This window comes from Aulonocara sp. 'chitande type north' Nkhata Bay, linkage group LG16 (genome assembly GCF_057382095.1).
Source record: "Aulonocara sp. 'chitande type north' Nkhata Bay isolate Kocher_YH1m ecotype deep benthic linkage group LG16, A_spYH_male_GT1.1, whole genome shotgun sequence".
In the NCBI taxonomy this organism is placed as follows: Eukaryota; Metazoa; Chordata; class Actinopteri; order Cichliformes; family Cichlidae; genus Aulonocara; species Aulonocara sp. 'chitande type north' Nkhata Bay.
Window position 1 is genome coordinate 31,051,975 of NC_141359.1, and position 18,173 is coordinate 31,070,147.

The window sequence follows — 18,173 nt, forward strand, 5'->3', positions numbered from 1 at the left end:
CAGTTCCACCTCTTGTCAAGCCAAACATGATAACATTTTTTAATTTTTTTATATATACACCTAAGTGCTTTCGATCTAACTTTCACATTCCAACTTGGTATTCAGTATCTTGCCCATGGATACTTTGGCATGCAGACTGGATCAGCCACCCTTCAAGCAGCCACCCTTTGATCAAGTCATTGAACTACCAACCTCCTGATTAGTAGATAACATGTTCTACGTCCTGAGCTAAACCCCATACTACATTATACAAAATTTAGTCTTGAAAGACTTTGCAACAGTGTTGTGAAAACATTCTAAATGACCTTTTTTTTAGTGAGAAAATAAGAGTATGAAGACCTGGGTCTGACATATCTTTGATTACTGCAGTAGACAGCCCAAGCATATCTAGACTAGACTAGACTACCACAATATTAACTGATTATACTTAATCCTAAACCTGTAATGTGCCACAGTTTGCCATTTCTCACTTGCACTGTATTATAGCGCTTATTTTAGTTCTAATAAATCCAGTTCTACCTTTGTAAAAAACAAACAAACAAAAACAAACAGGGTATAAAATCTGATTATTACAAAAAACAGGATTGTAATCCTACAGCTTGCTGTAATATATTCTTACTGATCATCTATTCCTTTTTTAGAACATCTCTTGCATCCACACAAAGTAGGTTATTCCCTTATTTCAGCTGAGGGAAGTTCTAGCAGTGGGGAAAATATCTCAGCTGTCAGTTTTGAATGCTTGCAAAGACAACACTTACACAGCTCTAATAGAAGAGTTTACTTTCATACTTACTCATTAAAACATAACCTGAAGTAAAACAGTCTCCCATGTGGTAGTATTCATAACTCAAACATATGCAAATAAGGTGCGAGTCTGCATCAAACAAACAGAATAACATTTTAGTCAACAATCACCAAGGGACAAGGTGCTCTGGTACAGGCTTTTCTGGAGGAGCAACACAGAAATCTGAAGCGCTTTCAAACCCCCTCAAAAGTTTAAAGATTTATTTCTTTTTCATTTTGGCCCTCTGCACATAGACAGAAACAGCGTTATACTTCCTTTGTATAAAAAAAAGACACAAAGAAGGAAAACAAAATGTGCAAAAGAGGACTTTTCTCCACTGTATTGTCACACATTTTATGCTATCAAATGTTCTTATAAAATCCTAATCTAGTTAAATTCCAGCAAGATTAGATCATAAAAACTGTACGTCAAAGATTCTTTTTAGCTCAGCTGCTGTAACGCGTCTGTTTTTGTAGACGTTTTTAAAATAAGTCCGAATTAACATCAGTTTTAGGCTAATTTGTTGTTACAAACAACATGAGCATGCATTGCAAAGATGCTTTGCAATCCTTGCAATGATTAATGTCTTAGACCCGATTCACTATTTAAATGTGAACTTCAGTGGCATGAAAATACTGAATCTATGGAGAAGAGCTGGCAGAACTGGAAAAAACTCACTTTATCGATGGGCACAGTCACGTGACTTTCCACTCAGTCGTTGGCAGACTTTAAAATGCCAAAGACTGTGAGGAGTGAGCATGTGACCAGACTGTGGGTGTAGCTGCTCAAGTATTAACATGAAATATCTATAAATATGGGAGTAAAACAATGGGACGATTCCTGCCATGATCATGACCAATAAGGATCATTGCAGTCTAATGGGATACAAGTGGTATGCAACATATAAAGGCAAAGCAATACTTTCAAACTTTCACATCATTTGGCACTTCATGAAGTTCATGAACATGTTAAAGACTGATAAATATGATTTAAATTGATTACTGTTCAAGACATCAGAGGCAAACATATTATGAGACTGGAAGAAGTATGCATGAAGGTTATACTGTGAACATGGACAAGTGCCTATAAAAATGACAAAAAAGTGTCCTTGAGCACAATTTTGGTAAAGACCCATTAGATGATTATTGTGGGTAAGTTTGATTAAATTCTGATCAATACTATAGAAGTAGTAATTATTGTGACTTGTGGAAGGACAGTCCATTGGCAAGATGAGCTAATAGCAGAGCGATGACAGTTTGAATACGAGAGAGACGCGATAAAGTGGAAGCTTAATAAGTTTGGGTCTGTTTTCTGAACAGGAAGCAATCCAAAAAAGCAACAATTTAACAGAAGCTGAGAGTAGTCACATCATGAAAATCATCCGATACAGTTAAAACGAACGAACGAACAAACAAGAAAAGAAAAGATAAATTTTGCATTCCAAAGGTTTTAATTGGTCAAATACACCAAAACAAAAAAAAATATTTCTTTTGCCACAGTCACATTATAAATGCAGTCTTAATTCAATCGTCCCTTCAACATGAATTCAGTCATGTCTCACTACAGTTAAGTACCAGTTAGATCCTTCACATATTTTGTAGTTCACATTCAGGGAGTGAACAAATTTAAAATGATAACAAGAAGTTCACAAAAAATTATTTGCTCACAGGCACAAAAGAGATCTGTTCAAGAAAATATACATTTTTGTGTTTGGCCCACTTGTTTACGTTCTTTACATCAACTATAACATGAACTATAATGTACGAATTCTTAAGGAAAAACAAACCAAAAAAAATAAAAAATAAAAAACTAACAGTACAAGTAGCTAGGGCTGTTTGATATAACGATATATATCAGATGACGATATAAAAACCTCTATCGTTTCATTTTACGCTATTGTTTGTTTCGTGGTGTTGCAAAATAAGCTGTTTACAGCAATATTTTTTCATCGTTTTGATGGTCACTGCAGTGGCTATATTAATTTATTAAAGTTCTCTCTTTTTCTTATATTTAATATAACCACACTACGGATGGACAAGCGACTGTTTTTATGCGTTGTGGTTAGCAACAACGACGGTAACACCATCGCGTGTCCGCTTGTTTATGTTCCACATAAACCTTTCACAATAAAGCTCAAAATCCTGTTGAGACTTTTCAAAAATAAACTGAATCACGTGAAAGAGCAGATTATTTACAGATGAGAAGTAAAAAAGAGCCGCCAGGTGCTAAAAAATAAACCTTGGACTCAAACGTTAGAACAGGCTTTTCCCCGCAGCACGCCGTGTAATAAATATTCACAAAGAAAACGGCGGCCATTACAACTTATGTCTAAAAATGTGTAGTTTTATGCATCGGTTAAAACATTCGACTCCAGCTACATGACGCGCAGCTGGAAACACTTCACGCAAGACGAGCAGCCCGAGATTCACAGAATTTACAGAAAATGTTACATTTTTGTGATTTATATCGTTATCGGACGATAGATGTCTTATATCGGGATATGAGATTTTGGTCATATGGCACAGCCCTACAAGTAGCCCAAACACAACCATTGCAAAGAATGAATGTTTGTGTTACTTTTTTAAGTCAAAATAAAATAAAAAATAAAAAAAAATAAAAAAAATAATCTGCATTAATAAACTGACTTATTATAAAAAAAAAAAATAATGTACAGACTTTTTTTTGTCACATTGTGCTCACTTTCACACAAGGTACCAACAGCAAAGTGCCTTTGCGATTTATTAAATGAATCCTAGCATTAATTTGGTGAATATGTTGATATCACAATATCAAATATTCACAATCAAATACTCAAATCCCAAACTGTCAGTCTTTGGGGAAAAGATAATTACCCTTCAGCATCACTGTAAGTCTGAAACCGGGGTAACAAATACAGCGTGTGTACCAAAGATTGTCTCAGAAACCTTTTAAATACAATTTATTACTTGTTCTAAAAACTACTGTTGAGTAAACAAATCAGTACCTAACATGTTAACGGTTCAGTGTAGTGCATTGTTATCACCGTGTGTTTCAAAAAAACCCTCAATAAGAAAAAAATGTCTATGCTCTAGTAATGCAAAACAATAATATTTACATCCTATGTAAAAAGTAAAAACAAAATCAGCACTGCTCTTCTCATGAACAAAAAATGACTGTAGTTTACAGCATTTGGAGAGGTAATAGAACTATTAATGAGTATTATGTAATAACGAAGTTGTGGTTACCATCCTAGCTACAGGTCTACAGGTCAGAAACTACTTAATGCCCCTTAACACTGAGATAATAGATCAAACCGTTTCTACAGTACCTTTAGAGATCAATTTATTATTAGCTTTCACCTGCAAATAGCTGCTTTTGTACCAGTGCCTGGTGCAGCTGAGCTCTGCTGTTCCCTAAAGTTTAGGATGTCTTGGTAGTACTATCTCCTGTTGTAGAGGTCTTTGCGTTTTCGCAGTTCCTCCAGCACCCTTGCCCTAAACTGGGTCCAGTCTTCTTCCTGGAATTGCTGGACACCCAGAGCCAGGTGGAGCTCTGCAGAGTGGCTGCGCAGGAAAGGATTGTACTGCTTCTCTTCTCCAATCGTGGAGGGACACTGGAAATAAAGAGCACGTCAAAACGCAGCCCACCTCAAAGGCTCTTGATTGAACAGTGTCAATCATTTGCAGAAAGATTAAAAATAAATAAATCTATCATAGAAGATAAAATAAGTGATTTCTGTTACTCCCTTCCCCATCACAAAACAGACAATGCATTTCTGCAGATGGCATCACCGTGAGTATTAAGAAAACACAGCAGCTAATTTGTTACCAGGATACACTGACGTTAATTTGGCAATAAACCTAAACAAAACAGAGACATATCACAACAGGAAAAGCTCAACCTGGATTCCTAGACATCTGCTTCCTCTTTCCAGCATCACAGCACAAAGGGATGCTTGAATAAAACTCGGTTAATTGTTAATAATGCTTGGTCTGTTCCTACTGTGACAAGCCGAAAACAATCTGTTAAGTCAGACTTTCTATCCCTTACCAATAACAGTTTAAAATCCGCCAATGAGATCTAGAATTAGCAAATGCATCAACCTTAATTTGAAAATCCTAGATGCTTTTCAGGAAAGGTCACCTTTGACTTTGAGGTCAAGGTCTCCAGGATTTAAACCTGTCCAAGAGTTTTAGTAATTGCATGGCATGAAGTTGAGAATCCTAGGTGACTTCCTTCTTGAGTTAATGCGCTCACAAGATTTTTAGAAAACTTGACCTCTGACCTCTGACCTTGAGGTCGAGGTAAATGATGTTCAAACTTGTTAGAGACTTTGAGTAGATGCAACTGTGGTATCGATTTTAAAATCCTACTTTACTTGTTAAGTTCTCGCATTCGCAATCTTGGGTGTCCACGCCGCATGGCATTTAGTTTTTATTCAAAGGACCTGCTTAACCGAGTGAGTCACAGCAGTGCTACAGTTTCTGATACATTTGGTCAAATACAAATGCAGTGTTTCAGAAGTTTAAGTCATCACCTTCAGGCAGCTCTGCTACAAGGAAAACTTTACAGTTTTCATACATGTTTTTTTGGTGTACTATATATCTGATCTTTTTAATAAATAATACTCAAAGATCAAACTCAGGAGACTGATATAAATAAGCAAAAGACTACGTGTGAAACGTGAAAACATGCAGACTGCAGAGGAAATGTTATGGTCATTCAATAAGTTTTGGAGGTGGAAATCATCAACTGGAAGCTCCAATCTTGTGAAACTGCCTTTAGAGGCATGTATTGATAACAGATAAAAAACTAATCTAAATTCAGGATGGGCACTTCACTGAACAGCAAACCTTTGCTCTGCTGCAGACTATATCACAGATGGACTCGACTGAGCCTGGAAGAAGGGAAAGTGAGAGGCGGCATGCACTCAAGAGTGCTGTCAGCACGAACGCTGTACGCAACTGATAAGCCCTTATTTCAGGTGTTGGACAACATGAATCCTGGGATGGCTCGCTTGAGAGGCATAACAATGGTGATACATCATTCTCACCGTGCACAGCTTCTGGCCTCGCTGCTGCAGCACCCACTGATATTTGTTTTCCCTGGCTGTGTTGTGCGGCTCAACCTCAGCAGCAAACAGCAGGTTGTCCTCTGCATACTCATGACCTGCGGGACAGCCAGTGGACACACAAGAAAAATATCACAGCCACATGTATAACCATACTTAAAAGCCTAAAAAAACCAAAGAATTCCCTATGCAACCCGTTCTTATGGTTTGGCTGTATATATATAAAACACTTTTTTAAAAGCAAAGACATATTAAAACCACAACTTCATCCGCAGCACACAAACATAATTTTTTGACACTGAATCAGACAACTGAAAGGATTCTCCTACCAGGCCATAATAGAGTATCATCAGTCAAGGAGCCAACTGTGTCCAGAGATGACAGCATTGTTGTTGCACTGCCTTCAAACATTCTCCCTAGAAACAATAAAGACAGGTTAACAAAGAGATTCCAATTTCCAAACAGGGTTCCTGAAGCATTCATATGGTCTAATCTTTAGTATTACCAGGATATTTTCATTACTGCTATAGTTAGATTGTCAAATTGGTTAATTGGAAGATAAAAATGTCCAATTTCTCAAAGGTCATGCGGATGACCACTAGCTATTAAGACACTATCTACTGTACAAACTCTGTATAATACTTTCAGCTTCTCTCTTACTTCTCAAAGGGGTCATCACATCAGATGGATCCACACATAGATTTTACCCAAGGCTGGGTTTGTGTCTCCTGCTGATCTCAATATTTTGTGCATAATGAAAATGTATTAACCACTAAATTGCTATACAAAATCTATTGTATATTAAAGAACATGTTAAAAAAAGCCATTGGCATTACAAGGTAACCAAAACAGGCCACTAAATATACAATACTATAATTAAGTATATATTTTAAGTGCTTTTTGACGCAACTGATTAAATTATTTCAAGTCTTATAAAAAAAACTATGTTACATTAAGTTATGCTAAGGAAATCTAATCAGCATTTCCGATGAAATATGAAAAGGTGTAATTTGCATGCAACAGTATTCAGTTAAGATGGTGCTGACTTGCATTAGCAATGTTAAACTTGCTTTTGAATGAGGTAATCGGGTTGTGAACCAAAAATGACAGATGTGAATGCAGAAAAGGCATCAGGTCAAAGATCCTTTTTAAAATTGCACTGATTGAAACACTGATGACAGATAGGTTTCTCGTATATATCACATAGTACAATTAAGTCAAAATCACGCTTCCTTGGTATCACACTTATGCATTTTAGCTGACTTTTAGACTGTGCAATCATCAGGTTCTCAGACTTCAGCAGTTTTACAGTATAGAGAAAAAAAAGCCCACAAAAACTCTAAAAACGTCACACCAGTTTTTTTTTTTTTAAGTTGCTTTTACTCAAGCATAACATATATTTTGATCAAATTGCCAGGAATAAGAGGGCAATGCGTAGACTTCTGTTAAGGTAACACAACTATAACTACGTGCAGACAAATTGTGCTTGCATGCATAGTCACTCCCTGTAGAGAACAATTTTGAGCCAGTAAAACCAAGAGAACCTGTGTAGAATGATTCCACATCAAACAAACTATTTCATCCTGCATTTTCAGTAACTCTGAAAAAAACAAAAAGAAGCAAACAGCTAGAATAATTCCTCTTGATCTGGTTTTCTGCATAACTTACCACATCCTGAGAGAAACACCAGGTCACCAGAGAAGAGGCTGGAGGGAGCACCGACCGTTTGACCATCCAAGAGGTAGATCATGTGGCCTACCGTGTGTCCAGGGGTAAAGAGGGCCTTAAAGCGCATACGCCCAACTGTTACCGAGTCATTGTGTGAGAGAGGGCTGGAAAGAAAAATAAGTAATGAAAAAACCTAAACCAAGAAGTGTGGAGTTACTGATTTTTAGTGAAAATTAAAAGATTAAAAATAACTGAAATAGACTTCCATTTCTGACATGTACCAGTTGAGCAAAGGTATCAAAAACGACTACCTTCCCATATTATTTTTACATTATTAGAAAAAAAAATGTGAAAAACAAAATCTTTAGTGTGGTGGTTTGGAAGTCCTAAGATAACCCTCCATCCCCTCAGACATAACAGAATAGTCACTCATGCCACGATAATTTAGTGTGAAGTCAGCTGCCACCACTACTGACAGTGGGAACAAAACAGGACTAAGTACAGTAAGAATGATTCAAAGTGAGCCAGTGTGCTATACTGTGCAAGCTGGGACTTACTGCGTGAGGCCAGGAATGTTATCAGCCGCATTTCCATAAACTCGGCATGAGCTGTGCAGCCGTTTCAACCCTTTGTTTCCCCCACTGTGGTCCCTGTACACGGATCACAAAGAAGGTTCACGCAGCAATTTAGACAATATCCACACATTACAGATACAAAGCACCTATTTTTTTTAAAAAACACTGTGCTTATTTTAATCAACCTGAACGCAGGACTTTCAAAATGTGGGGAAAACATCTATACATACAAATGCATGGCATTCTTTTAATCTGCAGTACGGCAATAATAAGTCTAACCTCTTGTGTTAGAGATGTGAATCACATTTTTATTTTACTATACCTATTATTATATGATTTTTTAACCTTTTGTGACATGCTGAGTCTTGTATGATTATCACATTAACATATCTTTAGATTTTTTTTGCCTTCAACTGTAAATTATGTCCTCGAAGTTAAACATTTTCAATATCTGTCTTATCCAATAAGATAAAGTTACCTCAGGAATTTTTTTAGCTACAAAAGGAGATGGTAAAGTACATCAAAACTGTCACCAAGACCTACTATAAATGTTACCAGTGTCATATTGAATGGGGTCAAGTTGGCAATGACATCCAATCTGTTCCTAATATTGCAGCAATTTACTGTTATAAATATTCAATAGCCACATTAAACTATTATATTTGCACTGATCAACCTTCCTGTTTTATAGGAATATAACCAGAATACAATGAGCTGGCAGCCCATGAAGTCCCTTCAAGTTGTAATCATTAATAAAGACTCGTTCAGACTGATGGCAAGAGGTTGGCAATCTCTCTGCATTTATACATTTACAATCTGTCTCATAGTAATTCCAGTCAATCCAAGCCAGACTGCATCTGTTTGCAGAAAGGTTGCCTCTTATCAGGTGAGATAAGCCCTCTTGTTCACAGTATTTCCAAAATAAAATATCGATAATTGGTGTCCCTGTATCAATATAACATTGCTATGCTAAATATTACAATACTATGCTGTCTTTCCCCCCTACTCCTTTTTTATACATACAAATTACATGAAACTCACCAGTGCTTGTGTGTACATAGTATTGCTTCTAACATTACTCCTTCTGCCTCGAGGACTGCCTGAAATGAATAAAAGAAAATACAAATAAATCGGGTGTTGGTAAAACCTTCAGTCAACACTTCAGATTCATGACACATCACAGCGTTATTATACTTGTGTATTTAATAAGGCAAGATACCATGGATACAAAACGCACTCATTCACAACAGCTGGCTACGGACAGTCAACAGCTGCAGCTGAAGTAAAACACATGGTTGTAAGGAAAAATGACAGTGCAGAGATACCAGCTGTAAGAGAGAGAGGCTCCATTGTCAATGAGCCCTACAATTACAATCAAGCTTTCAATACAACTCAATTTTTTTGTTTACACACCTCGTACTTTTATAAATACAGCAATAATTCTATACAGGCTTTCATATATTGTTTGTAACTCACACTATTTATACATTTTAACCCCATCTATGTCCTGTATGTGTTACTAAACTGGCTTTGAACTGAATGACAATCATCACACTTTAATAGTATTATTCCAACTCCCCTAAAAAATATTTCGTTTTCTTAAAGATCTTAATACTAGATATTATACATTTCATATAATAGCTTTAAGGATCAGAGTTGTGGTACATATACAAAATAAAGCTGAACTAGAAGCAAAGCAATCATTTCTCACTAATATCAGGCGATATCTGTCCTGACTTCTCTGCAGCAACATGTTCTGAAGAAAAAACAACTTTTCCCTTGGAACTAACTACACAGTTACTGATTGCTGTTTTCAGCGCAATAGCCTAAATCTATTAACCCATTCAAAGACACATAAGTGACATCAGAGGCACTCACCTGAACTATCTGAGGGTCTGCAGGGTCTACAACGACTGCGATGCTCGAGGCTCTGTCGATGATAAGGTAGCTGTAGTTGTCAGAGAGCACAGAGATAGGAATTATTTTAACACCTGTGGGCAGAGAAAGAAATGACATAATAATTATTCGGGACAACATTAAACATGCACTAATAAAAATATCCATCTTTAATGAAACAAATGCTAGAATTTTGTACTGATAGTAATAACAATTGGTTCTATGGTATGTACAGCGTGTGACAGCAAGGCATTGTTTGGCCCAGTGTCACCAAGTTAAACCAGTAATTGTTGCATACCATTGAACTCCACGGGATCTGTAGCTGAATGCCCTCCAGGGTAATTTTCACGAGCTTTCCGCATTTGCCGTTTGTAGTACATGTAGCCAAGTCTGGTCTTAGTGTAGAGTGTGTACCTGGGAGACAATTGGAAATGTTATGTCCCAATAGTAAAAGCTGTTAACATTATTAACCTCGCCATGCAGTTACTGTCATTTCTTTGGTTTGTTGAATGAGCACAATTGACGTAACTTCAATGGTTGGTATGCAAACTTCTCTTAAAATAAAGTTGAAGCCACTGCAGCATATGCTGATGAAAAAAATGGCATTATCGCGAGAAGAGCCTCACAGCAGAATACCAACAGCTGTACTTTTCAAATGGTCTTGACTAAATTAAATTACGTGGGATAAATCTATAGCACATAAAAATGGCTAGATGTTGCTAAGCTACGCCAAGAGAATCGCCAAGGAAACGACAGAAATTTCTGTCGCCAAGGAAAGTGGCGCCATACTCACGCTATTCGGAACAAGGGCTTCTCCGTTCGGGCCATTATCTTGCTGAACAGTTTTCTCCAAAACACCTGTCCTGTCCGTCTGTAGCGAAGGCACAAACAAAAACAGATGAAGGATGAAGTGGCTACCAGTGTTATTATCCAGTCAGGAAGCGCCATAGCCTCTGAGCGGAACGTAATGACGTATACAGCGACACGTCACAACAGTCCCCTGGTGACTTTTAGGCTCACTACCGGTGTTGTGCTCACCTGATTTCTCATGTTTACGTTTTCTTTTATGTATTAAAACAGAGTATATTATAATTTTTTCTGTATATTTTCATTATACATTTTTCCCATCACATTTTGCTTAGGTTTAGGCAGCAGAACCACTTGGGAAGTAGTAGTAGTAAATTAAATGAAATTTAAAAAAAGGGTTTTGACAGTCTGTCAGGCAAACTTTAACATGCATATGAACTAGCAAAAATACTGTGTGATTTTGCCTGTTTTATATCCAAATCCACTTTGCTTCAAGAAACACATAAAATGGGAATTTCTGTTTTTAGAATCACATTTCTTTCTGGTGTAAATGTTGAATAATTATCTGTCTGTTGTTATAACCGTATTGTAGGTTAATTGTAATGATTTTTGTAGTACAAGAAAAAATACATTGACATATAATTATGACTTACAATTACCCTTAGACAAAATGCCAAAGCTGACTAGGTATCAAGGAAGCACTGGCATTTAACTAATTGTAGAGGGAGGTACAACCAGTAGTTTGTGTTTTGGTAATATTGGTACTTTTTAACAGGAGGCGACATGAGTAACCAGTCTCATCTTTCTGAGAGTAGCAGTAACAGTGTGAGTTTCAGCCAGCATATCCAGTTACAAAGGATGACATCCTCCTGTTGTGCACGGCTGCAAATCTCCAAGGCAGGACTGAAGGACAGTGAACCCAACTCAGGCGCAAGCCACAAGGTAAGTAACCTTTTCTGCTTTGTTTTCATTTGTTTTCTGGGTGATCAGATCATAACAAACCAAAAGTGGGTCAAAGAGATTACTTGAGTGCAGTGTTGTAGTGTTTTAAAATTTGTATATAATGTATGGCTGGGTTTTAAAAATAACACAGGCTTAATTTCCTGTTCACAATCGGCAGTATGCTTGCTTTTTTCTCTTTTCCTATCTTAAAAATTCTTAAGTACAGTACTAATTTTCACAAGTAATCTGACTAGACTACATACAAAAAGAAAAATGTATGCAGTCTGGCCTTTTCAGACCGGTGAGGTGCTGTAGAGGGATTCGACTGCTCTTACAGGTGCTTTAATAGAATAAATGAAACTGAAGGTGAGCTCAGGATTGCATATTGAAAGAAGAAAAATCATAACTTTAGATGGGGGAACTTTCCTTGGCCTCCAAGTGTCCACATATACTTCATTCTTAAATTAAACAGAATTACAGTCATTGGTTTCTACTCTCATACTTTGCGTGACCCTTCGTATATTTTATCAAGCAATAAATGTGAACACATGGCATGACTGTGCCTTCCAGACACAATAATGTTTAAGTTGTTTCAATGTGTCTTGTGAAACTATATGTTGAATTACAACCAAGAGCTGAGTGAAACTATAATTCAAGCTGGGACATTATCTCATCTTTGTTATTGCAACAGCACCAGACTGCTAGACCTTTTTTCAGCCCTTCAAAATATTGCAGTTTCATTACATGTGGCCCAATTATCCCGAACAAACGTGCGCACTTTAATTTAAAATATTTATAGTAGTCAAATTAATTTTTAATTAGCAAGTGACTCACACTTAAAGTACAAGTGTAAGGAGACCAAGGGTGTCTGCGGTGTTACAGTACATACAGATATACAGCATGATAACAAAATTACATTTTTAATGTTAAATTTCAATGTAATTTATTATTGTGAGTTCCAAGTTTTCAAAAATATGACATGGCTGTCGCTGTAGCAGGGAAAATCTTCCACACATACCCCACATACACGTGTACAAAGCCAGAAATATGGAATAATACCTTTATCTAATACAGTTTTTAAACCAAAGAGGGAAAAACAGTGAGCTTTATGCACAGTGAGAGGCTTTTGTACTCAAGAACTGTGCAAAAGTATCAAAATAACACATATGCACACGTTCCTGCTCCTGACTGCCACTTATTTTTCAGCATTTACCTGCCTTCTCTTTTTTATTCCCTCCCTCTTTTCTCCATCGTTCCTTTTCATCTGTTCAGCGTGTCTAACGTTACCTGGTTCGTGTCGCCTGCCTTGCTGAGAGAGACAGACAGAGCGACATGCGCACAGTTTTGCATGTCTTTGATGTGGTAGATTTGCGTGGTTCCTGCGTGGTGCTTGAACCAGCTGAAAGTTCACAGCAAGCCAAAACGTCCCCGAGGCCACCAGGACGTCCTGTAGAGACAGCCTTCCTTATTTTCTTTACAGCCACTGGAAACGAGCCAGACTTTAGAATTCTGTTATTCGGTGCTGATTTCTGAGAATCACATGTGAAACACAGAAAAACAGATAATAATGTTGTGCACAAGGAGGGACTTGTGATCACCCTTTCTGAAACTAGGGTGACCACATAGTTTCCAGGAAATAATACCACAGAATTAAGCAATGCAACATACTGTGATTTACGATGTAATATAGTAGGAAGATTTTATTTTGTAATTGTGAAAATGGAAAGTCAGCAATAACTAGTGGATAGTGAAAAGATGTAAGTCTGACATAGCTTTGTACCACTCATCCTGTCTTTAGGGTAGTCCAGAAAAATGATGACATCTAAAATTGACAGTCCTCCCCCCTACGAGGAAGCACTGCATCATCCTAAGTGTGATAACTTCCCCTACCAGCCACAGCATGGCTCTCCTCTTCCCCCACCTCCATCTTACAGTCCCAGTCCTGGCTACTGGGGCCAAGGGGGTGTCTACCCGCCGATCAGCATGTGTCAAGGCCCTGGCCTTCCTCCATCTGGGATGCCCACCACAATACCGACTCTGTCTGCTGGACTGCCTGCCTCCAACCCAGGTTCTTAGCGAGTGGCACAGTCTTGAAGTAATCACACCCTGCAATATATTTAGATTAGGTGTAACAAGGATAAATTACCACTTGGCTCTTCCAAATTCTGCAGGAGAGATGGAGGATTTTCTCAGCACCCAGTGGGAAAGCACATCTGTTCGGCACGCCTTCATCAGAAAAGTAAGAGTTTGTAACTGTGTGTCTTAACTTGCTCTTTGTGCCAGTGACAATCCTGCTGCTCTGATCTTTCTTTTTTTCTTTTTTTTTGGACAGGTTTACTTAATTTTATCAGCACAGCTTGCTGTCACCTTCTCAGTTGTTGCTGTCTTTACGTTTGTGTAAGTTTCCCCATTTGTACATCCATCCACTGATGAATGTATCTGGTGAAGGGTAAGAAACACAGTCTGCCCTTTGGTGATGCCATGTATCTGCTTTCACAGTGACCCAGTGAGGATGTTTGTCATCAGTTACCCTGGCATCTACTGGGCATCTTTGTGAGTTACTTTTAAGAAACAGCCGCACAGTTTTAGTGCAATTACATCAATTGATAAAAAAAAAACACACATGTGAAGAATATGATGTATGTAATAATAATCACAGTGGTGAATCTCTCCGTAGTGTGGTTTACTTTGTGGTTTACTGCATTCTCATCTGCTGCAAAGAGCCGAGGTGAGCAAGGCCAAATAAGTTGGAAAAATTAAGTTGTTTTATTATTGCTATTATTATGGTGTATTAAAATTTTCATAAACAGTGATGTTTGTGGTTTCTGTACTTTTTAGGAGGCGTTTTCCATGGAATCTTGTGCTGCTTGGAGTATTTGTAAGTGTTGTTTATTAGACTAAGGGTCAGACATTGACACTAGTAATGCCACAGCAGATATATATGTGCAGAACTAACATAGTGTGAGGTGCTGAAGACTGAAAAAGTAAAGTCAGTAGAAAAAAGACATCTCTAAAAAGTGCTAAAACTCACTCTGACATTTAAGACGCATTGTATTCATGTTTGATCTTGCAGACTCTTGCCTTGTCTTACATGGCCGGAGCAGTTTCAAGGTTTGTTTATTGGCTTTATTCAGGCAACAGCTCAAAACAGCACATTTTGATCCTGATGGTATATATGTGCCTTTTTTTTGGTTTCGTTTTAATTGCTACATGTATCCTTTACAGCTATTATGGAACCAAAGCAGTGTTTATCGCCATGGGAGTAACAGCATTAGTCTGTATAGCTGTGACAGTCTTCTGCTTCCAAACTAAGGTACACGGAGATGTAAACTGTCTCGCTGTAGCTCAGTAGCCTGTGGCTTGTCAGAGGATGTCTTTGTTGTCGGTGTAAAAGAACTCCTTTGTCTTGCATTACAATGGGGGCACTGAAATCCTTTAAATATTTATAACATTTTGGGATAAGATGCGAATCCAACTTCTCTGTCTGATGCAACTCGAGATACACAAGTTACATTTTTGGCTTCTACAAGACACGTTTCACACACGCACACACATATATTTCTCTTTCACCTTATTCTGATCCTCTTTCACAATAGTCTCACTGCTCTTTCATGTAGCTTGAAGCATATCAGCTTCACTTTCATCCCCTTAATGACTTGTTTCTCATCACAGGTGGACTTCACCTCCTGCGGGGGATTCCTCTGCATTGCGGCCGTTCTGCTCATGATCATTGGGATTGTTACAGCCATCGTCCTCTCCTTCCAATATGTGAGCCTGCTCTGGTCAAGTCATTTAATTTATTCTGTCTACTCGTGTTTCTCTGCGTGAGGAACAGCAGCTCCCAAGGGTGTATCTGTGTGACTGATTTCACATTCAGGAGCCTTTCTTATGTCACTCAACAGGTCCCCTGGCTGCATATGCTCTACGCTGCAATTGGAGCCATCGTTTACACTCTGGTGAGTCCACACTCACACAAAATTAGACCGAGTATTTCTTCTTGGTATTATGAGTCTGTTGTTGAAAAGCAAGCGAGACATTAGCAGTCCTTACACCCCCAATACATAGCTATTTAGGAGCCCTAAATAATGTGGTGATAATCTACTATTCATCATCGTATTTGTCTTGATTTTGATTGGTCTATCAAATAAAAAAACAAGAAGGGAACACTCAATCTTCAGTTTAACACAAAGTCTGTTAACTTCAGAGATATCAGGATGTCCAGATAGAAAGCATAAACTATTGTGAATCCAATAAAAAAGTGATAACAGTTGCACTGGAAAGGCAACAACAAGACAACCTCCAGAAAGGGAAGGTTTTTTGATGGATTTTTCTCTAGTTTTGCTTTTTGCTGGGTCCTTTTTGCTACTTGGTAGCATGAGACAGCACCTGCAGCCTCCACAGGTTGCTCAGCTCCATCAGTAAGGCACAGATTTGCCATGTCGACAGGCCCGTTACACGAGCAGCACTGCCAGAGCCCTAAAAAGTGACCTCAATCAGGTTATTTGTGCATGTTTACAACCAAAATGTCATCAAGAGACTCCTTGAGCATGACATGAAGGCTCAGTGTTCCTAGGTGGGTTCTGTGGTCAGAAACCAGCATTGTGTAACTCAGCTGGCAGTGTTCTTTTCACGGATGATGTTGCAAGAAGCTAACATTTATTACGGTGTCTCCTCTCCATTTCACCTCTGTCACATGCTTTCTTTAGTAAAGGAGGTAAAATCACAGTTTTCCCTAATCGAACAGACGGATATTCCTGAAGTTCCAACTATGATGTTCAAGTGTTCCTTTAATTTTTTGCGCAGTGTATAAAGTGAATTGGGCTTTTTTTTTGGGACATTTTATCATTTCCTGTTACAAACATGATTTCCACATTCATTGTCCCAATAGGTCTTTTAAACAGGTAATCTCACTGTATACATGTTATAGCACTGTTTAATGTGGTTTTCCCATAATGCTGGGGATTGTCTGACCTTTGCTTTTGTACCATTATATTCAAAATATAATTTACCCAAACTTTTTACCTTAGCCTTTGCTTACCATTCCTGTCAGTCTCAGCTATAGTTGAAATTTTGTGTTAATGAGTAAATATTAACACAGCAACACACGAAAAGGGTTAAACTAAACGCACCACCACATGGTAAGGACAGAATCACAAAGCTATTAGTACAGTTGTAGCCTCACATGATACAGGATGTAAATTTTCTTGTTGGTCATAGTGAGTGACACGTAACAGTCCAAAAACCAAAAGTTTTAATTAATGGTCACAAACATGACAAAAGGCTAGAGATGTTGCAGCATTTTTCCTTGTATTCATGTTTTTATGTCAATTTCCTCTTTCCTTTTCTTCCTTATATTAGTTTTTAGTGTACAACACCCAACTTCTTATCGGAAATCGGGAGTTGGCCATCAGCCCAGAGGAGTACGTCTATGGAGCGCTTTCTCTTTATGTTGATATTGTTCACATCTTCCTCTTCATCCTTCAAGTCAGCGGAGCTGCGACTGAATGAGCCAGCGGTTGGAGTTTGTATATTGTATTTGCTGGCAGACACACAGCAAACTGTCAGAAAGATTATTACTTTATTATTATTATTATTTTTTCTACATCAGTAACACTCGAGCACTTTGTTTGTTGGGCTGTATGTAGCAGGACTGCAGCCGCAAAGCTTACACTTAGCCCGTGTAAAGGAAGAGAGCTGCTTAAGCTTTGCACATTTGTATAGCTGCATTTTAATATTTATGTGCACGTTAAGGAGTGTAGTACTCTCAACTATTACTTCGATCAAACCTCCTCATTAACAAAGTGTTTCTGCCTCCAAAAAAGGGAACAAAGCCATTTATAGATCAACACATTTGTTTTTATTATTGTCAGTGCTTAGACTTACAAAACATGTGTAGTTGGAGGCATACTGCTGGACACCACAATCATTAGTCAAACATCTGTGCTGGTAGTAAGACGGTCTAAGATCTGTTTGTTATGTACTTTTCATTTTTCCAAAGAGAAAACCCAGAGAACACTGACTCACCGATTAAAAAAAAAAAAAAAAAGAGTTGTCTTCTTGAATCACTGGCCATTTCCTTTGTTCTCTTTAATGTTTCTGTTATTTGTTGTTGTTAGAAAACGATGCACACCGATCAATAAATCATACCTTACTGTTATAACTGCTTCCTTCATGTCGGTGGTTAATTACAGTAACACGTTAAGAGTTCTAGGGTGGCATTAGCTCCTATAAATGTTCTCCCTTCCTTGATTGTGGATTAGTATTGTTTCCCGTCACCAGTATTTATGTGTCGTCCACACCAGAAGGTTTAAGGTGTCAGGCGCTTGGGGTCACGTGGGAACATGGAGGTCTGCCGAACGTTGTGGAGACCCAGGTAGAGCATGCAGACTCTCTCCAGGCCTGTGAAGGATGACATCTTTATCAGTTTTTTATTCTTACAAAAAAACAAAAA

At 38.0% G+C, this 18,173-nt stretch overlaps 3 protein-coding genes across 6 annotated transcripts in view; 1 reads left to right on the forward strand and 2 right to left on the reverse strand.

Annotated features, from left to right (window-relative positions):
- Positions 1–752: 752 nt before the first annotated feature.
- Positions 753–10,952, reverse strand: pnkd (PNKD metallo-beta-lactamase domain containing). Of its 2 annotated transcripts, none has more exons than XM_086267808.1 (9): positions 10,503–10,753; positions 10,272–10,387; positions 9,956–10,068; positions 9,119–9,177; positions 8,060–8,152; positions 7,503–7,666; positions 6,164–6,250; positions 5,817–5,932; positions 753–4,376 (listed from the first exon to the last, which is right to left on the reverse strand). In XM_086267808.1, the coding sequence occupies exons 2-9, from the start codon at positions 10,351–10,353 to the stop codon at positions 4,203–4,205; spliced, it is 888 nt and encodes a 295-aa protein (XP_086123934.1). In that variant the 5' UTR covers positions 10,354–10,387; positions 10,503–10,753; the 3' UTR covers positions 753–4,202. The 2 variants fall into 2 exon arrangements, with proteins under 2 accessions (XP_086123934.1, XP_086123933.1); XM_086267807.1 differs by lacking the exon at positions 10,503–10,753 and adding an exon at positions 10,767–10,952 and having other exon boundaries at positions 754–4,376.
- Positions 10,663–18,171, forward strand: LOC147311859 (protein lifeguard 3-like). 3 transcript variants are annotated; one of them, XM_086267811.1, is made up of 13 exons: positions 10,663–10,976; positions 11,556–11,722; positions 13,521–13,790; positions 13,894–13,961; positions 14,055–14,119; positions 14,222–14,275; positions 14,400–14,450; positions 14,561–14,600; positions 14,796–14,833; positions 14,948–15,035; positions 15,395–15,490; positions 15,625–15,678; positions 17,081–18,163. In XM_086267811.1, the coding sequence occupies exons 3-13, from the start codon at positions 13,535–13,537 to the stop codon at positions 17,228–17,230; spliced, it is 960 nt and encodes a 319-aa protein (XP_086123937.1). In that variant the 5' UTR covers positions 10,663–10,976; positions 11,556–11,722; positions 13,521–13,534; the 3' UTR covers positions 17,231–18,163. The 3 variants fall into 3 exon arrangements, with proteins under 3 accessions (XP_086123937.1, XP_086123935.1, XP_086123936.1); XM_086267809.1 differs by having other exon boundaries at positions 13,521–13,961; positions 17,081–18,171; XM_086267810.1 differs by having other exon boundaries at positions 10,663–10,937; positions 13,521–13,961; positions 17,081–18,171.
- Positions 17,557–18,173, reverse strand: part of dars1 (aspartyl-tRNA synthetase 1) — a 31,650-nt gene continuing 31,033 nt past the window's right edge. The window contains exon 18 of the mRNA XM_086267806.1: positions 17,557–18,121. Within this exon, the coding sequence (XP_086123932.1) occupies positions 18,030–18,121 (92 nt within the window). The 3' untranslated portion in view covers positions 17,557–18,029. The remainder of the gene's footprint in view (positions 18,122–18,173) is intronic.

What these genes read in the sequence shown, in the direction of transcription:
- pnkd (XM_086267807.1), bottom strand. Translation starts at nt 10,921, where the DNA reads ATGGCGCTTCCTGACTGGATAATAACACTGGTAGCCACTTCATCCTTC. An exon ending in CAGACCCTCAGATAGTTCAG is followed by an intron (nt 9,178 to 9,955) that starts GTGAGTGCCTCT and finishes TATTCATTTCAG; the next exon opens with GCAGTCCTCGAGGCAGAAGG. An exon ending in AACATTCCTGGCCTCACGCA is followed by an intron (nt 7,667 to 8,059) that starts GTAAGTCCCAGC and finishes TTTTCTTTCCAG; the next exon opens with CCCTCTCTCACACAATGACT.
- LOC147311859 (XM_086267809.1), top strand. Translation starts at nt 13,623, where the DNA reads ATGGCTCTCCTCTTCCCCCACCTCCATCTTACAGTCCCAGTCCTGGCT. An exon ending in GTTGCTGTCTTTACGTTTGT is followed by an intron (nt 14,120 to 14,221) that starts GTAAGTTTCCCC and finishes CTGCTTTCACAG; the next exon opens with TGACCCAGTGAGGATGTTTG. An exon ending in TCTTCTGCTTCCAAACTAAG is followed by an intron (nt 15,036 to 15,394) that starts GTACACGGAGAT and finishes TTCTCATCACAG; the next exon opens with GTGGACTTCACCTCCTGCGG.